The sequence below is a fragment of the Schistocerca gregaria genome, chromosome 3 (assembly GCF_023897955.1).
Source record: "Schistocerca gregaria isolate iqSchGreg1 chromosome 3, iqSchGreg1.2, whole genome shotgun sequence".
Classification (NCBI taxonomy): Eukaryota; Metazoa; Arthropoda; class Insecta; order Orthoptera; family Acrididae; genus Schistocerca; species Schistocerca gregaria.
The window spans coordinates 774453822-774473302 of NC_064922.1; the positions used below are offsets into that span (position 1 = coordinate 774453822).

General features: G+C 42.0%; 1 protein-coding gene across 1 annotated transcript in view; it reads left to right on the forward strand.

Annotated features, from left to right (window-relative positions):
• The window catches only part of LOC126354147 (uncharacterized), a 102280-nt gene that overhangs the window by 48340 nt on the left and 34459 nt on the right, over positions 1-19481 (forward strand). The window contains exon 4 of the mRNA XM_050003557.1: positions 8831-8882. Coding sequence (XP_049859514.1) covers positions 8831-8882 — 52 coding nt within the window. The remainder of the gene's footprint in view (positions 1-8830; positions 8883-19481) is intronic.

The window sequence follows — 19481 nt, forward strand, 5'->3', positions numbered from 1 at the left end:
AATTTCCGAGGGCTACGTTAATTGAATACTTACTAAAGGGTTTAAATCGCTGAGAAATTCATGTACAATCCACCATTGTATACACCCTGGTACGACTGTGCTGTCAGCTATATCATCCATCTCAACCACCAATCGTCTAGTACCAGACTGTGTACTCTATCGATCTTGTCATCTGTGGTTGCCGCCTTTGGCTTAACGTCATCCCTGCAGATCACCCACAACAATATAAATACAGCGCATTCAAATAGAACAACTTATTTAGGTTATTGCCCACCATGTACCAATATAACAAAACTAAAAAGGCACCCTGATACCATTGACAAATTTGTGTCATGTCGTAACGTTTCACTCTGTCATTATGAGAAAAGCAAATGACAATGTTTTGTTGTAATAGTACGAAAAATTTACTGAACGTGGAAATGCAATTGAAAGCTCTAAATGCCATACATCAGCAAAAAGATAGTAAACCGTTATTCTACTTTCGTAAAACTTCATGTGGTCGATATTTGTCAGGTATTGCATCATTTCCATCAAATCTCTCTTCTTTCCTTCATAGACATCCAGGGCAGGTAGCTGAATTTTCCTAATGTCCTATATTCGTACCACTTTTATCAAAATGGGGATACCTTCCCAGGCATCAATTTCATTTAAGATTCTCCTGCTGTTAACTACACGATGCCTGTGTCTGTCTAACCATACTCACTGTGCTGTGGATATGTTTAGATTTGCTTTGTTTAGATTTCAATCTGCTGCTTAGTTGATGTCTCAAAAATGGTTAAAATGGCTCTGAGCACTATGGGACTTAATATCTGAGGTCATCAGTCCCCTAGAACTTACAACTACTTAAACCTAACTACACTACTGGCCATTAAAATTGCTACACCAAGAAAAACTGCAGATGATAAACGGGTATTCATTGGACAAATATATTATAATAGAACTGACATGTGATTACATTTTAACGCAATTTTGATGCATAGATCCTGAGAAATCAGTACCCAGAACAACTACCTCTGGCCGTAATAACAGCCGTGATACGCCTGGGCATTGAGTGAAACAGAGCTTGGATGGCGTGTACAAGTACAGCTGCCCATGCAGCTTCAACACGGTACCACAATTCATCAAGAGTAGTGACTGGCGTATTGTGACGAGCCAGTTGCTCGGCCACCAATGACCAGACGTTTTCAGTTGGTGATAGATCTGGAGAAGGTGCTGGCCAGGACAGCAGTCGCACATTTTCTGTATCCAGAAAGGCCCGTACAGGACCTGCAACATGCGGTCGGGCATTATCCTGCCGAAATGTAGGGATCTAAAGAAGGGTAGAGCCACGGGTCGTAACACATCTGAAATGTGACGTCCACTGTTAAAAGTGCCGTCAATGCAAATAAGAGGTGACCGAGACGTGTAACCGCCGGCCGCGATGGTCTTGCGGTTAAGGCGCTCAGTCCGGAACCGCGCGACTGCTATGGTTGCAGGTTCGAATCGTGCGTCGGCTATGGATATGTGTGATGTCCTTAGGTTAGTTAGGTTTAAGTAGTTCTAAGTTCTAGGGGACTGATGACCAAAGATGTTAAGTCCCATAGGGCTCAGAGCCATTTTTTTAGACGTGTAACCAATGGCACCCCATACCATCACGCCGGGTGATACACCAGTATAGCGATGACGAATACACGCTTCCAATGTGCGTTGTCGCCAAACACGGATGCGATCATCATGATGCTGTACACAGAACTGGGATTCATCAGAAAAAATGACGTTTTGCCTTTCGTGCACCCAGGTTTGTTGTTGAGTATACCATCGCAGGCGCTCCTGTCAGTAATGCAGCGTCAAGGGTAACCGCAGCCATGGTTTGCGAGGCGATAGTCCATGCTGCTCCAAACGTCATTGAACTGTTCGTGCAGATGGTTGTTGTCTTTCAAACGTCCCCATCTGTTGACTCAGGGATCGAGACGTGGCTGCACGATCCGCTACAGCCATGCGGATAAGATGCCTGTCATCTCGACTGCTAGTGATGCGAGGCCGTTGGGATCCAGCACGGCGTTCCATGTTGCCCTCCTGAACCCACCGATTCCATATTCTGCTCACAGTCATTGGATCTTGACCAATGCGAGCAGCAATGTCGCGATACGATAAACCGCAATCGCGATAGGCTACAATATGACATTTATCAAAGTCGGAAACGTGATGGTACGCATTTCTCCTCCTTACACGAGGCATGACAACAACGTTTCACCAGGCAACGCCGATCAACTGCTGTTTGTGTATGATAAATCGGTTGGAAACTTTCCTCATGTCAGTACGTTGTAGGTGTCGCCACCGGCGCCACGTCATCTTCGTGGTGTAGCAATTTTAATGGGCAGTAGGGTAACCTAAGGGCATCACACACGTCCATGCCTGAGGCAGGATTCGAACCTGCTACCGTTGAGTTTGCGTCGTTCGAGACTGAAGTTCCTATAACCGCTCGGCCACACCTGCCGGGTAACTTGATATCTAAGAAGTCAGATGCATTCATTGTACTGATGATAAATGGCTTTATTTATCTTGGATTCTGTATCACACCCTCCAAATCTTCTGAAACAGTACATTTGTTAACTAGATCATATTTCACAAAAAAATCAAAATTCCTTATTATTATTATTGCACCTAGATCTTTTTTATGTCAAGTCTTGGACTAGTCTTTATATATTCTAAAATAGTGTTTCAAGCCATTATCAATCACGACGGCGAAGCGTATTAAGTCGCTACATCTCTCAGAAACCTAACGAATCCCTGCCAACCACGCTCGCATACATACCCGTAAGTCCTGTAACTTCTCACAGAACGGCTAACAAGAAAGGGAAAGCGCGAGGAACGAAATGACGTAAGAAAATTAGATCCTCAGAGCTAACATAATGTTGCATAACACCACAGATAGTTTCCGTGAGTGTGCACTTGTAGATGTTTGGACCACTGTTGATGCTAATGAAACCACAAAGATACCTCAGATCCAGGAATTTGAGTAAATATCTTGTGTTCATCTTGCCGCTACGATTTGAAGAACCTTATTTTGAAGGAAGTAACTCTGACGTTCCGAGACTCGAACTGTTGACTACAATTTGATTCGCCTGAGACAGTATATTTGTATGTAAATGATCCTCAGTTCACAATCTTTAGTCATAAAATACTAATTTTTTCCTGTTGATATTCTGTTTAAGAATTGTGTGTCACTCATTTGTAGTATCTGCTGTAAATGTACGATTCCTTCATGATGCTTCAAGTTTCACTTATATATTACCGTTTCCTTGTTATGATCTATTACACAACAATCATGAAGAATGCATTCGTAGTACTTCACAGATACATGAAGTAAAATATTAAATGGTTTCATCGCAGTACCATTAATTACGATTGACCTTAAGTCGCTATAGCGAATTTTCTGCGAAAATTTTCGGATTTTTGTGTAACCTCTGATAATTGGTTTTGTAAACAAGTATAAGATTTTTTAGAGAGAGATGAGATAAATAACAAACAAATAAATTTTATGGTAATAATTTTATGAGATCTGTGACGATTTGTGGGCCCAAATGTCACTTCGTCAGTGATAATCAAGATATCGACAACTCTTTATACTCTGACCCAAACATATATAAAAGCAATATTCTTGACGTCCATAAAAAATTCACACTAATGAATGCAAGAATGAGGTACTTACCGAAAAAGATCATAACTGCAAAGTACTTGTAGTTTTACGCGAATAGTACCATCAACGTATTTCTCATTGGGCCTTGAAATTGCAGCTTAATCTAGGTTCCCGGGATAAAATATTACGATATTACAGTGCCTGAGTTGTTAAAAAGAACGATGTAATGTTCCTTCTAGGCGCTTCAGTCTTGAACCTCGCTACCGCTACGGTCGCAGGTTCGAATCCTGCCTCGGGCATGAATGTGTGTGATGTCCTTAGGTTAGTTAGGTTTAAGTTGTTCTAAGTTCTAGGGGACTGATGACCTCAGATGTTAAGTCCTAGAGTGCTCAGATCCATTTGAGCCAATATTCTTTCTGACATTCATGCTGTCTCTACCCAGTGTTACACTCCCGCAAGTGGTACACCATGCCTTGTAGATACGTTGAACAATATTTGTTGATACACCAACAAATAGAGCGATTTCATTCATAGTGTTGTCTGGGAACGTAATAACACCTCATGCACCGCAGTATCGTATTCATCCGCCTATGCTAGGCTAGGACTCAGTTAAAATACTCTCCTGTGTATGGTAATTACATAACGTGTGTGCGAGTATATGTTATGACGTAGTAACGACGACATATCGAAGTTTTGGTCTGGCCGTGAGTCGTGGATGAATAACAAAAGCGGTTAAGGTGGCCTCTCTCGTAAAGCGTATCAGGAATGCGACAGTTTGTGGGTATGTTTGTAGAGGTAGGTGACATTAGATGTCTTCCCCCAGTTCATGTAATAAGCATCAGTAACGTGCAACTAATTTACGTATGGGGTGATCGTGCCTGTTAGCGACCCATCTGGGTTCCAAAGCATTTAAATCAGGCGAAAGTCGTCCCTGAGACATCAACATCACTACAATGCTACTCAAACCACTGTAGCACAGTTCTGGCTCTGAGACACGGACAGCTATACTGCTGAACGACGACATTGCCTTCGGGAAAGATATCAAGTATGAGGGGATGCAGGTGGTTACCCTATTGTCAGCGTGTCTTCAATGACTACCGCATGTCCCACGCAAGCGTATTAGAATTTCACGAACCAGCATTGTGCCTTTTGGCAGAGATGCCACAGAATACCATCTATCCTACCTTACGCAGCAGACAAGCCTCCGAACCCCACGTTTTGTGAAGAATAGCGAACGTCCAATCATTAAACACCCACTGGTTGTTTCACTGTCATTCTGCCTCTTTCCGTAGGTGCTCACGACAGTAGCACGTGAACATTCGACTAGCTTCGCCGTTTTCTAGAGGCTCGTTCCCAGGCTTTGCGTAATAATAATATTCTGCTCCTTGTCAAATTCGCTTATCTCAACAGATTTCCCCATTTGGAGGCCATATCTTCGCTAGGGTGATCCCCTATCTCTGTCTGCCCAGCTAGCATACTTTTGCCTCCAGGCGGCGTCCACCGTTGCGGTGGGCAGTCATAATGGTTTGGATTATCGGCGTAAAAGTAACAGAATGGCGAAAAAGAGCTATCGTGTTCAGACGTTTCCATACGACACACAGAGAATGAAATTGCTCGATTTGTTGGTGTATGGACATCAGCTGTCCAACCTGTTTACAACGAATGGTGTACCACTCGCAACTATGTAACACGGCGTAAGAGCAGCGGTCGTAAAAAGATGCTAGCTGATAGCGACCGGGGACGGTTTTCAAGCCTTGACAGTGACAGTCGGCTTGAAGTACAATGGGAATTACTGTTCTCTGTGAATGCTGGTCTGTCTCATCCATTTCAGAAAGAAAACTGAGAAGCATCGAATAAACATAAGTAGTGGAGTACCCCTCAAAAAGCAATTGCCCGCATGTGGATATGAGCTGCAAATCTTAAGTGGGTCAATTATAACGTGGAAACCAATTACCGTTCGAGGACCAAACTTGGTAGCGTTAATTTTATGTTCATGGGGAAGAGAAATAAAGTAGAACCACTTCAGTTGAAACACTTTAATGTGCTCTTACGGTAAAACATACCATTACGTACCGGTTCCATTACTGCTACAAGAGGGCTTCAGTAAAGCTCCCGTCAGTGTCCAGAGGATACTGAAAGCGCTGGATTGCATTCTGCACAGCAGAGCGAAGCATGTCCGTAGGTATGCTGCTACTTCTCTTGATATGCTGACCTTCAGGGCGGGTATGACATGCTGGCGAAGCATATGCCAGTAATGTGGCCAGTCACACTGCACGTCTTTGATCCAATGATGAACGTAGTCCTGAAGACACATCGTATGGTGACACGTTCACCACAAGAGGAACTTCACACACAATGACTTGACGTGACGATGCCCAGACTCGGTAATTCTGTGTGTTCACTTTTCCCGTCAGAGAAACGTGAGCATCGTCTGCCCATAGGATGGTCCACTGCCATCCCTCACAACTTCAACCCTTGCGAGAAAGTGGAGAACGAAGCCAACCCGTCATTGTGCGTCCTGTGGTGCAAGCTTACCATTTGGGAATGGTTCGAACCACCTTCTGTACAGTGGACCACGGGATGTTCAACTGTCGTGACACAGCAGACTCACTGTCTGACGATCGGGAATTCCGCGCAGCGTTGCTGCCATAGCAACAGCGATTTTATGAACCACGTGTGATGCAACCGGTTGTCAGCCTCTTCCTGGAGTTCATCATGCTCCGCACCGCAGATGGAGATAGGGGACCCTTTCTGAATCCTTTCAGCCGGCGATATTCTCGAAGTGCAGGAGCAGCATTGCTGTTGTTTTGATAACAGGGCTTTACCAATAATACCCTGCTCCTTTTATCCAAGCTCATATTCACACGTCAACAAGTGCACAGCGACTGGTCAGATGCCGCGCGAGATTAGCCGAGCGGTCTGGGCGCTGTAGTCATGGACTGTGCGGCTGGTCCCGGGGGAGGTTCGAGTCCTCCCTCGGGCATGGCTGAGTGTCTTTGTCCTTAGGATAATTTAGGTTAAGTAGTGTGTAAGCTTAGGGACTAATGAGCTTACCACTTACGACCCATATGATTTCATACAATGGACTGGATTGTGTCAGATGTGGGAGAGACTATGAATCACGATGACTGATCACGGCACCTGGTGGCCATAGTTGGAACTGGGCGGTGGCGCTGTGACGCAAGGAAGTCATGTATCCCAGCTCTGGACATTAATTCTACCATGTTTGGTACTCGTACAGTAATTAGTTTCCGTATTATAGCGTGTTAAATAGGGAAAAATTAATTATAAACACCCGGTATATGAGATCACAGTATAATTGACCTCAATTATTTCAAATGCGTGTAACATGAGGTAAATTTCCGAAACGCTACCACAACAGCAGAGGAGCTGTAATATGACAGGAATATCACCAACGTATTGTTTGTTTGGACGTTGTTGAAATGACAGTTTAGTCACAAAATTGTTCCAGACTTGAAGAGCGAGTAGTGCCAGTATGAACTCAAATTACTAGCATAATCACTGCAATCATTGTTAAGTGTCATTTGACTTTAGTTGAAGGTTATTACGTTTAAAAATTAAAAACATCAGTGTCAGAGCGAGCGTATATACCGGGTGCTCAAAAAGTCAGTATAAATTTGAAAACTGAACAAATCACGGAATAATGTAGATAGAGAGGTACAAAATGACACACATTCTTGGAATGACATGGGGTTTTATTAGACCCAAAAAAGTACAAAAGTTCAAAAAATGACCGACAGATGGCTCTTCATCTGATCGGAATAGCAATAATTAGGATAACAAAGTAAGACAAAGCAAAGATGTTGTTCTTTACAGTAAATGCTCAATATGTCCACCATCATTCCTCAACAATAGCTGTAGTCGAGGAATAATGTTGTGAATAGCACTGTAAAGCATGTCCGGAGTTATGGTGAGGCGTTGGCGTCGGATGTTGTCTTTCAGCCTCCCTAGAGATGCCGGTCAATCACGATACACTTGCGACTTCGGGTAACCCCAAAGCCAATAATCGCACGGACTGAGGCCTGGGGTCCTGGGAGGCAAAGCATGACGAAAGTGGCGGCTGAGCACACGATCATCACCAAACGACGCGCGCAGATCTTCCACGCGTCTAGCAATGTGTGGTGGAACGCCATCCCGCATAAACATCGTACGTTCCAGCAGGTGTTTATCAGCCAGGCTGGGTATGATGCGATTCTGTAAAATATCGGCGTACCTCTCACCCGTCACGGTACCAGTTACAAAACCAGAATCAAGCATTTCCTCGAAGAAAAAAGGCCCTATGTGGTAAATCCAACCCATACCGTGACTTTCTCGTCGTGCAATGGAGTTTCCACGACAGTTCTAGGATTTTCGGTAGCCCAAATTCTGCAGTTGTGGTCGTAGACAGACCCTCGGAGCGTGAAATGAGCTTCGTCGGTCCACAACACGTTACTCAACCATCTTTTGGAATGCCCACACAGCAAATGCCCTCCGCTTCACTAAATCGCCAGGTAACAGTTCACGATGCCGATGGATTTTGTGGATTTTGTACGGATAGCATCGGAGGGTACGCCTAAGTGCCAACCAAAGAGGAGTGTATGGAATGCCGGTGCGACGTGCGGCTGCACGAGCGCTGACTTCCGCGTGCATAGACGAACCCGCTACAGCCTCCATTTCTTGCTGCACTGTCTCAACAGCATTACGCCTTGTGCTCGGTCAGCCACTACGGGGTCTATCGTGTAAACAGTCCGTGGCTTCGAACTTCGAAATCATTCTCGCCACAGTTGCATTTGTCAACGGACATGCTGCGACTGCTGCCGCATCTGATTCTCTCTCTCATTACAGCTCCTTTTATACACGATTATCATGCGCAGTCTCTGACGTTTTGCTATCCAGTATCATGTGTCGGACATTTGGTTCTAATAAAACCCCATGTCATTCCAAGCAAGTGTGTCATATTTTACCTCTCTATCCTGATCACCCGGTAGATACACGCGTTCGCTCTTCGCACTGACATTGATATATAATGTGTGTGTGTGTGTGTGTGTGTGTGTGTGTGTGTGTGTGTGTGTGTGTGTGTTAAGATCGATTTACAATAAACTAGTTTCACTTTAAGCTGCCAAACGACGTTCCTCTTTTGCTCCGTTCGCCTGTTCGCTATCATAGCATTACCTCTAATTCCTCTAATTGACTCCTTTTGTTTTATTCCAGATCCCGACATCTGTGCTGAAAGCCGTGAACCAGATGCTGAACAATAAACAGGGCAAGTAGCCAGGCCTGAGATCTGTGGTCATGACAAGTGAAGAGCACGCTCTTCGTTCCTATCCCTCCGCATGGGAATTAGACTTTCTGTTCTTGAATTGTTGTATTTCCTGCATGATTGTTTTCCACTTTACTGCAGTATACAATACTTAATCGTAGATCTTATAATTTCCTTGCACACAACGCACAACGCTCCCACTGGTCATTATATGCAACATAGTACTGAGAAATCGACAGCTCTCTGCGGAATGTGACTGTCTCTTTCAAATAAAATGTTACGTATGTTGGGTCTTCTACCTACCTAAACTTTTATGTCAACACCTTGAAGATTGTACCTGCGACAGTAACCGAAAGTGTTCGATTTTAGTCTTCGACCAACCATTACAACAATCGTGAAACGTTTTCTACGTAACTTCCCAAAATTCCCTGAAAGTCTGTATTAAAGCAGTAACATGTCTAGCCAAATGATGACCATACTCAAATATGAGACTTGTATAGAAAAAATTACGTTAAATCTAGTTTAATAAAAATAATGAAACGACGGACGTCGTCATTCTTTCGACATTAAACACTTCCAAACTTTCCCAATCGTGTCCTATGGAACTTAAGTGATCATTTTTCCGACTTCTTGTAAATAATCCCACCAAGATTAAGATGTAACTTTACGGAAATGATAGATAGGTTATAAGTCGGAGATATGAACATGAATAGTTCGCCTGACAAATCTGGCCGCTCGTTCATAAATCATGTAAAGCTTGAACTACAGTAAAGTCACTGTTAATGGTACGGTACCTCACTAAACACAACCTTACACTTCAGTTACACAGATGCAGGTTGTGGTCAGTTATTAGTTTCATATTTGAAAAGACTGTCTAAACACCGACGCTAAGTCTTCCAAAATGGGCAAATGTGTTGCTAAAGACATTGTTATAAGGCAACACAATAATGCATCAACCATTTAAGGCCAACACATGTAAGCATTTCTAGAGTCGCCTAGCGTAGACCACACATTGCCCACCCATATCAAATACATCTGCGCATCTGACAGGATCAGATTGTGTAGTATGACACTAGCCATGTATTGACAACGATGCTCGTTACACTTACTTAGGGTCGACTTACGGTACACGTGACATAAAGCGTCGTCTGGCGCTACGACTCTAAGATTTCCATAGAGGACGTATCATAATTAATAGCGGCCGCTTGGAGCGACAAGCTGAGAGGGGCGCCAGGGCTGCTCAACTGCAATATTGTCATACAGTGCGTATCACGAATAGTAGCGAAAACTGACGGGTGGGTGTGGACATCATAGATAAATACATACATTTATTTACCAAGTGCCAAAGCACTACTTCACTCTCCCTGTGTCCTTCACTTGCGTATTTTTCTTCCGATGAACATGTGCATGATTTTCGCCCAGTGAATATTTTTGTACGTTCGTAGACGATAAGAGGTTGTTGTAAATTAGGACTGCACGTCCTTTTCCCCTCTACTCTTGTTCTGTTTTGTTTAAACCAAACTGTACCTTTGTATGTGTGTTGACTGTGTCGCCTGTTGGTAGTATAGGATACAACTAATTGGATCTGTTGTAAGTATGTGTAAATAGAAAGGTTACGTTAATTCAGAATATGTTAAATGTTACGAACCAACGTAAACGACTATTTTTACTAACAACTTAGATACGTTAAGAAAAAATTGAAACTATTTACCTGAAAACTGAAAAGTAAATATTGGAGTACACCAAGTATCCAATATGTTTAATACTCTTAAGTAATGTCTTTGAGTATTACTGTACACTGTTTTCAAACATCCATTGTGCTGTAAGCACCCGCATATTCCGTTTTACGTATCCTGTTGGTTTATGAACACTTCCAGTATGCAAATTGGCTGTCAATATAATTAACAGTTCAGTGACACACTTATTAAATATTGTAAGGCGATAAAAATTATGCTTGATCTATTCAGTTGCAAATAACAGCGAAATTTCTCATCATGGCTAACAACGGAAGAATACCTCACTGGCGGTGGCACTTACACTGTTTCATGATTGAGTACTGAAAGACACCTAGAACCACAATCGATGCTAGTCTGTCGTTAATGTTGAGTTATACGTTTTGTTTTCTTAACGCTAACGTGTTGCCGACTTCAAAATAACACACTGCTGGCAGTAAGGTTTATTACTTATCTAGTTTGTCCTGTGTGCTATGCGTTATGGAAAGTAATTCCCATTCTCAGCTATTTTTATATCTTACATTTTAATGATAAGTACTGTGCGTGAAATGTAGCATCGACCTCGTAATTTCACTGTCTTCTGATTTCGAGCTATACCAGTGGATCTGCAGATTTTCCACCGTTTTCCTTGTTCGGATTTAATTTGTTCTGTGAAGTGCTTCGATTTTTAAAGTGAATTAATTCGTGGAACAAATGTTGCACGAGATAGAATCCTGAGTGGCATAACACTTTAAAATTTTATTTGCTGTTGCAGAACTGCAACAGTCATTTGTAGTAGGTTCTAGCAATGTAAAAGCATATTTCATTTGTGTAAATAATTTGCAGAAAGTCACTTCTGGCCATCATCGCTCACAGAAAACCATAATAAGAAAGATAGGGAAAAATAATGTTACAAGTCGCCATAAAGCGTAAATATTACTTTACAGAAAAGGTACACTTCAGTAACAACATAAAAATAAAAATTATTTACTATGTAGCACATACATGACTACTTTTTCTATCTTTATTGTTTTATTTATTTATTTATTTATTTTTATTTCACAACATTATCAAAGAATGTGGAGAAATTTATTAATTTGCTTTCAAGTTCTATGCTTAAGAAGCTGACTTCTGATTTCGAGCAATACCAGTGGATCTGCAGATTTTTCACCGTTTTCCTTGTATGGATTTAGTTTGTTCGGTGAAGTGCTTCCTTATTTAAAGCTAATTAATTCGTGGAACAAATGTTGCACAAGATAAAATCCTGAGTGGCATTACACTTTAAAATTTTATTTACTGTTGCAGAATTGCAGCAGTCATTTGTAATAGACAGGAAATAGCAAATTTTATTGTTGCAGAAACAGTAGCGCCGTTCAAATGCGCTTCATAAATGAAACACATTTTAAGAGAGAATTACGTTTCCTCGCAGCATTCGTTCTAGACATAGAAAGTGTATTTCTGTTAGCACATATGGAAGAAGAGAAATGTGTGGCTGTATAATATTACAATCCGTTCTCACCTACAAATAAAACTGTAATGGAGTCAATTGCGACCCACAGGATGGTACTAATTAAACGTTCACTTCTTAAACAAGTGTAGATGGAAAACTGTTTACACAATGGGTAACCAACCTTATAGGAATGTTGTTCAGAGTATGCGCTGCGCGATTTGCGTTGTTAGTAGTGTTAGTGTCATGATTTGTCGTTAGGTGCCGATACCGGTACGACGACACAGGGATGAAACACAAGCATCAGTTTCCGTTGCAGTTGCCGACAGTCAACATGGAAAAGGAGGGCAGGGTTTTACTTGTAAAGCTATTTTATTAAAACGACAGCAATAGTCTGCTGCCCTTCCTGAGCATATACGCAGTAAAGGAGTACGGACAGGTTCTCTTTCCGTATGTGGGTTGAAGAACATTATTCGGAAGTTCGAATTGACTGGCGATTTTGGAATTGCTCGTGGGGGAGGCCAATGGCCAATTTTGCCACAAGTTGTTGAAGTTACTGTCGCCCTGACTGAGAGTTCAGGACACTAGCTTGATGATGAGCACAGAGGAGAGGTAGCCAACTCTTCACCTGAGACGGGTCGGGCAACAGTAGAGCAGGCTGTCGTGTGTGTAAGTATTCGTCACATTGAGCAAAGTGTGCTACCTCGAACGTAAACGTGGTACGCAATTAACAAACGGTACCCTCCCCTCTTGAAATTGAAATGTGTTTCTTTAAATGGTTTATTCGTTATTTCTCTTTTTCATGTCGTTAAAAATGTTCCCATAAAGTTTAATTGTCATAGGCTCACTCATTTTTTCTGGGGACCCTCTCAAGTAGCGAAAGCTTAATTGCAACCATCCTGTGAATATTAAGCGAGCGTTGGGTAGTGTACGGAGATTCGGCACAACTGGTCTGCTCTAGGTTATGATGCAGCTACTCTTATTACACCTTCCGATACACATCTTGAAAGAATAAGGTTGTGGTTGTGGTTGTCGATGACTGTTATGGACTGTACTACTACATTCGTGTTGTTAGATGGGAATGGAATGACAGGAAACTGTAGGACGAAACCTGATGTCGCCAAGCGACATGATCATCTTAAATAGCACCAAATGGGTAGCCGATGTTGCACCAAATCGGCTCAATGAATCACTATCAAAAGTTCACTCTAGAAGACACTAAGGATTGGTTTGGCATCCAACGCAGGCTAATAATCGTGAGCTGTGAATCACTCTTCCATACCGTTTGGATGAAAATTTCTTCCGCGATTGATATTCGAAGCGACTACTGCCTCATCGAATGATATCGTACTACAGTGAAGTTCCTCGGCTAAGGAGACAGGTTTGAAATAAATGAACTCTATAGAAAGGGACAGATTGTGTTATGTATCTTTAATGTCACTGTAGCTCAAATAAATACGCGATGAATGTGTTATTTGGAATTCACGTTCGACGCTTTATGACTGCTGCGATCAAATAAGATAATATTCGTTTACTTATTAACTGAAATGTCCGAAGCCTACTTGCGATGTCTTTTCCCGATGAAGGACGTACGGGGTAGCGTTACAAGATAACAATAAGAAGCCACTTACAGTAAATTGTGAAGTCCGGTTAAAATGAGAGGAAATCAAAAGGATGTCTAATAAAATACATTGACGCAAATGAATTCTTTTGTAAATTTCATTCGGTGTCAAATAACATCCATTTTTTACGAGTGGTGTTTCTGCTACGCATGTAATAAATTTAACACCTATCTAGTGATATCCCTATTCTGTATCGGCTTGTAGCAAACATTAGCGATTAAATTTTTAACTTCCGTTGTTCTGTCGCTCTCAGTTGCGTGTAGTATTATCTGGATGATTATCACTTCTGATCCATCTAATGACGTATAATTAAAGCAATTCCTCGTGCCACACGCGTTTCGCCTTTATTATTTGTAAAGCAACATCTGTTACAAATTTCGTAGACGTGTTATTGTTCCGATTTCGGATCCAAACCGATTAATAAAGTAAATTTGTGTTCATTTACTAGTGCTGTACAAATGAAATTTCGAATGGTAGTAAGCAGAGGGACAGCTCTACAACCGGGAATGGAACACAAGTAGAGCAGCATTATGAAATTTGACACTGATGATGCCTTTCAAATAATAATGGCAATACGCATAAAGCACGAAAAATTCTTCGTATTCAGTCGTAATCAGACTGACCTAAAACGACACTATCAAGATAATATCAGTAATGAAATAAATACCTACTCTAATATGCAAAATTTAGGCTTCATCCAGAAAGAAGAGAGAATTTTCTGAACAGGTTGTTGAAGGGCAGCGCAACTAGATAAAAGTTAGATGAAGATATATCTCTAACGCGGTATCCAAAAAGTGCGTTAAAATAAGCACTTTAACATAAGATACACCTTTACAAATAAGTAACAAGACATGATAATCTACGTAAGAAAAATAACACGCTTAATAAAGGATACTGTGAACTCCAGTCTGTTTTCTTTCTGTACAGCGATATGACGCACACAGTATGACGTGACGCAAGAGGAAAAACACTGCTTAGTTGTGAAAGAGTGCTTGGTAGTGGCGGAGAGGCTGTAGTCCACCTCTTCAATGCAACGCAGACTAGCTATATCTACACGATTTAGATCTAAAGAGGCTGCTGTCCAGTCCTTGTTGTGGATATTTCCAGAAATAAAAAATCACAACTAGAACAGGTGCGAGTTGTCAGTCTTTATCACTGATGAAGAGAAGTAGAAGCCAGCTGCGCTTGTGGAAACGTTAAACTGGTCGCAGAGCCTCATCTCAATAATTTTGAGGCTTAACATACGTTCTCCAGCGATGTATGGAGCTCCGTATGTGTTTGAAACACGATACCTTAGAACACCAGAAGTTAAACACTTAATCGCTAATGTTTGGTACAAGCCAATACAGAATTGGGATATCACTAGATATGCGATGAGAATCCGATAACTAGACCTTGGCAGGTATGTTAGGAGCAGATTTTTCCGGTCTTTGTGGTCCAATTTATAGGTCGCACAGTCTATTGTAAATGAGTCCTCCACTACTGATGTTTCCAGACATTGGGATACAGATAAACTGCTTTGAAAATCTGGTACCTTGGAACTGCACATTTTGTGGTGGCTATAGGTATTGCAAATGGCTGCTTGCGTACATCTTGGTTGATTGTATTTGAGATCTTAGTAAATAACATTGAAATAATTGTTCATGTAAACATACAAATTCGTACTACTCTGAAATCTTAATTTCACATGACATTGATTTCGCATTCAAGACAATAGCGTAACGCGAGAACCGGGCTTGTAACCCGAAAAGTATGTCATGTGAAATTAAGATAATAAAAAGTTGTGTAACACATTAAAAAATTTATTATCCTGTCTAATAATGTTTGCATGCATAGCTGAATTTTGTCACGAGTTAAAGCCATAAGTGGGGGCCTGTGGAGTGGTTATACTTGGTCTACACGTTACTTACGTATGAAGAATATTTCCCGTGTTTCGTCGAAACCGACAAGAAGTCCTTGTACCCACTCATTGCGGTATATTCAACAATACCGGCACTGCGGTCTACCTGTTACCTACTTCTCAGCGTCCCGGGATTCTGTCTAGTAGACCCAGCAACTAATGATGCCGTCGTATCATTAAGTTGCTACATTTCTTTTATTTAGCTTGGGTCTATTGAAGCACACTGCTGCCAGCTTGATACAAATATGAAACCGTGTGGAAAGCGCAATCACAACATAAACAGTTTGAAAGATGATTTTAAATTACGAGCAATCTCCTTGTAGGTGCAATATGGCTAAGGAATCAGAGACTTCAACGCAATTAAAAAAGCATACGCTTTGAGATCAGAGTGATTACGTAGCCACAAACAGAACACTAGCTTATCGTATAAATCAAAAATGGCTTTATATGTTTGGTGATATTCATGGCACAATAAAACAATAGCACTTTGCCTTCCATTTCACTAGATTTGCCAGTTAACGGTTTTAATGTGATTCGAAGAATCTGCTGTTAACAGCATGTGCTCTAGACACGCTTCTTCATTAGTCTGACTGTCGCAGAAAAGCTTACGCGTGAAGCCTGTCTGTTGTAAGTGGTAATGATTTGAACTATAGTTTGTACCGAGGCTGTTAGCATCTTCCTGTTAGCCTTAAATGTTCGAAGCCCCGGGGGGGGGGGGGGGGTAGGTAAAGGAGCTTCTAATTATTGGTTGGATCGCAGCGCAATATTGACCTCTATGTCAGGTTGAAAGGCGTCATTCTTTATCATTTTCTTCCTCAACCAGTTATCGTCCGTAACTTTTCATCGGGTGATGGTAGACTGACATTCATTGTAGGGCCACACAGCCCAGATTTCCTGCGTCAGTTGGCTGATTTTTTTTTCAGACAGGAGACACTCATACCTCTTCGTTAATTTAGAAATGATTCTCGTATAATTTCCAGAACTGCTATATCAATTTTGCTGCTCCACTTTTGGTTTTCAGTAGATTTCATTAAGCTGGCACTAAATTGGAAATTTGTGGTAGGGTCTTATTGGTTCAAACTGCTGAGGTCATCGGTCCCTAAGCTTACACACTACTTACTCCAACTTAAACTAACTTACGCTAAGAACGACACTCACACCCATTAAACCTCTGACGGGGGAGCCGCGAGGACCGGGACAAGGTGCCTTGGACCACGCGGCTACCCCGCGCGGCACGCTGACACTACCGGCAGGTTCTGGTACCACGTGTAACAAGCAAACTTGTGAGCCTGTCGAAGTGTTATCGCTTCCATGTAAAATTTAGCAGTTTGGGGCCAGACGAAATCGCTTGAAGTATTTCGGCTTAGGGCAATAAACGCACATTTACTGTTGATGTCTCTTGACGGGAGCTATTAGTGTACACCTGAACAAAGTGCGGCTGGTAAAGATTATTGTAAATGATGGTGCCAAAGCAATTCTTCATGAAACTGTAATAGTGATTATCGGTATTTTCCAACCAATATCGCAATGGAATTCAAAATGGGATTTTGTAGCGGCCAATAGTAAAGGGCAAAGTTCGTACCTTTCTCGGGTAGATCTTATGAGCGGATGATTATCTCTCATTTCTTATAGGAGGATAATTATTAGAGGGCTGCTGATTTTTTCTAAATAAGTTTTCTCGCCAAGTACTGACATCTAATATACAATCGAGGTTCAACAATTTCTACTAATAAGGTGTATGTCGCAGTCCATTCCTTTGTTCCAAAGCGTGCGAGCAGGCACCGGAATTGTATCACGTCAAGTTTATGAACTGCACGTCTATCAGCGTTGTGATACATGGAACATCTACAGTTGATAACCGAGCAGACGAGGTCCTTGTCAAGAGAATGTCAGGGAAGAACCACAGAATCTGTCAACGACGACAACGGGCCGTAGTTACCTACATTCACATGATTAATCTGCAATTCACAATTAAGCACCTGGCAGTGGTTTCACTGGACCACCTTCAAGCTATTTCTCTAGTGTTCCACTCTCGAAGAGCGCAAGGGGGAAACGAACATTCAAATCTTTCCGTGCGAACTCTGATTTTTCTTACGCGATTATGATGATCATTTCTCTCTCCGTGAGTGGGTGCCAAAAACAATATTTTCACACTCTGAGAAGAAAGTTATTGATTGAAATTTCATGAAAAGATCTTCCCGCAACGATAAACGCCTATGTTTTAATGACTGCCAGCCCAATTTAAATACCATATCCGTGGCACCCTCTCCCCTATTTCGCGATAGTACAAAACGAGCTGCCCTTCTTTGAACTTTTCCCAGGTTCTCCGTCTATCCTATCAGAAGCGAATCCCACATTTCACAGTAACTGCCATTTTTCGCACCATTCAGATATCTTATCTAAATCGTTTTGCAATTGTTTTGATTATCTTACGATTTTATATGACGTAAATAACAAGCACATCTGCAAACAATGTAAGGCGGCTGCTCATATTGTCTCCCAAATCGTTTATGTAGATGAGGGGCAGCAGGGGGCCTACAACAGTTTTTAGGGGAACGCCACATTTTACTTCCTTTCTTCTCGATGGCCTTTCGTCTGTTGCTACGAGCTGTGACCTTTCCGACAGGAAATGACGAATCGTTTCGCATAACTGAAACAATACTCCATAGGCACGCAGTATGATTAGATTTGTAGATAACGGTGTCAAAAGCCTTCTGGAAATTTAAAACTACGGAATCAATTTGACATCCCCTGTCAATAGCATTCATTACTTCGTCAGAATAAAGAGCTATAAGTGTTCCACAAGAAAGAAATTTTCTGAATCTGTGTTGGCTGTTTGTCAATAAATCGTTTTCTTTGAGATGATTCATAATATACACGCACACACACACACACACACACACACACACACACACACACACACACACACACACTATATGTTCCAAAATCCTACTGCAAATCGAGATTACTGATGTAAGTCTGTAGTATAGCGTACAACTGCTATTTCCTTTTTGGGTATTGGTGTGACTTGTACTACCTTCCAGCCTTTAGGTACGGTTCTTTCGACGAGTGAGCGATTGAATATCATTGCTAAATATCAGCATATTCCGAAAAGAATCAGTCTGGTATTCGTCCCTCATTAGGGGAGAGTATTGAAACAGCGTTGGTAAGTCACATGTGGAGAACGGTTTCAAATACCTTCTGGAAATCTAAAAATACACTACTGGCCATTAAAATTGCTACATCTCGAAGATGACGTGCTAAAGACGCGAAATTTAACCGACAGGAAGAAGATGTTGTGATATGCGAATGATTAGCTTTTCAGAGCATTCACACAAGGTTGGCGACGGTGGCGACACCTACAACGTGCTAACATGAGGAAAGTTTCAAACCGATTTCTCATACACAAACAGCAGTTGATCGGCGTTGCCTGGTGAAACGTTGTTGTCATGCCTCGTGTAAGGAGGAGAAATGCGTACCATCACGTTTCCGACTTTGATAAAGGTCGAATTGTAGCCTATCGCGATTGCGGTTTATCGTGTCGCGACATTGCTGCTCACGTTGATCGAGATCTAATGACTGTTAGCAGAATATGGAATCGGTGGATTCAGGAGGGTAATACGGAACGCCGTGCTGGATCCCAACGGCCTCGTATTACCAGCAGTCGAGATGACAGGCATCTTATCCGCATGGCAGTAACGGATCGTGCAGCCACGTCTCGATCCCTGAGTCAACAGATGGGGACGTTTGCAAGACAACAACCATCTGCACGAACAGTTCGACGACGTTTGCAGCAGCATAGACAACCAGCTCGCAGACCATGGCTGCGGGTACCCTTGACGCTGCTTCACAGACAGGAGCGCCTGCGATGGTGTACTCAACGGCGAACCTGGGTGCACGAATGGCTAAACGTCATTTTTT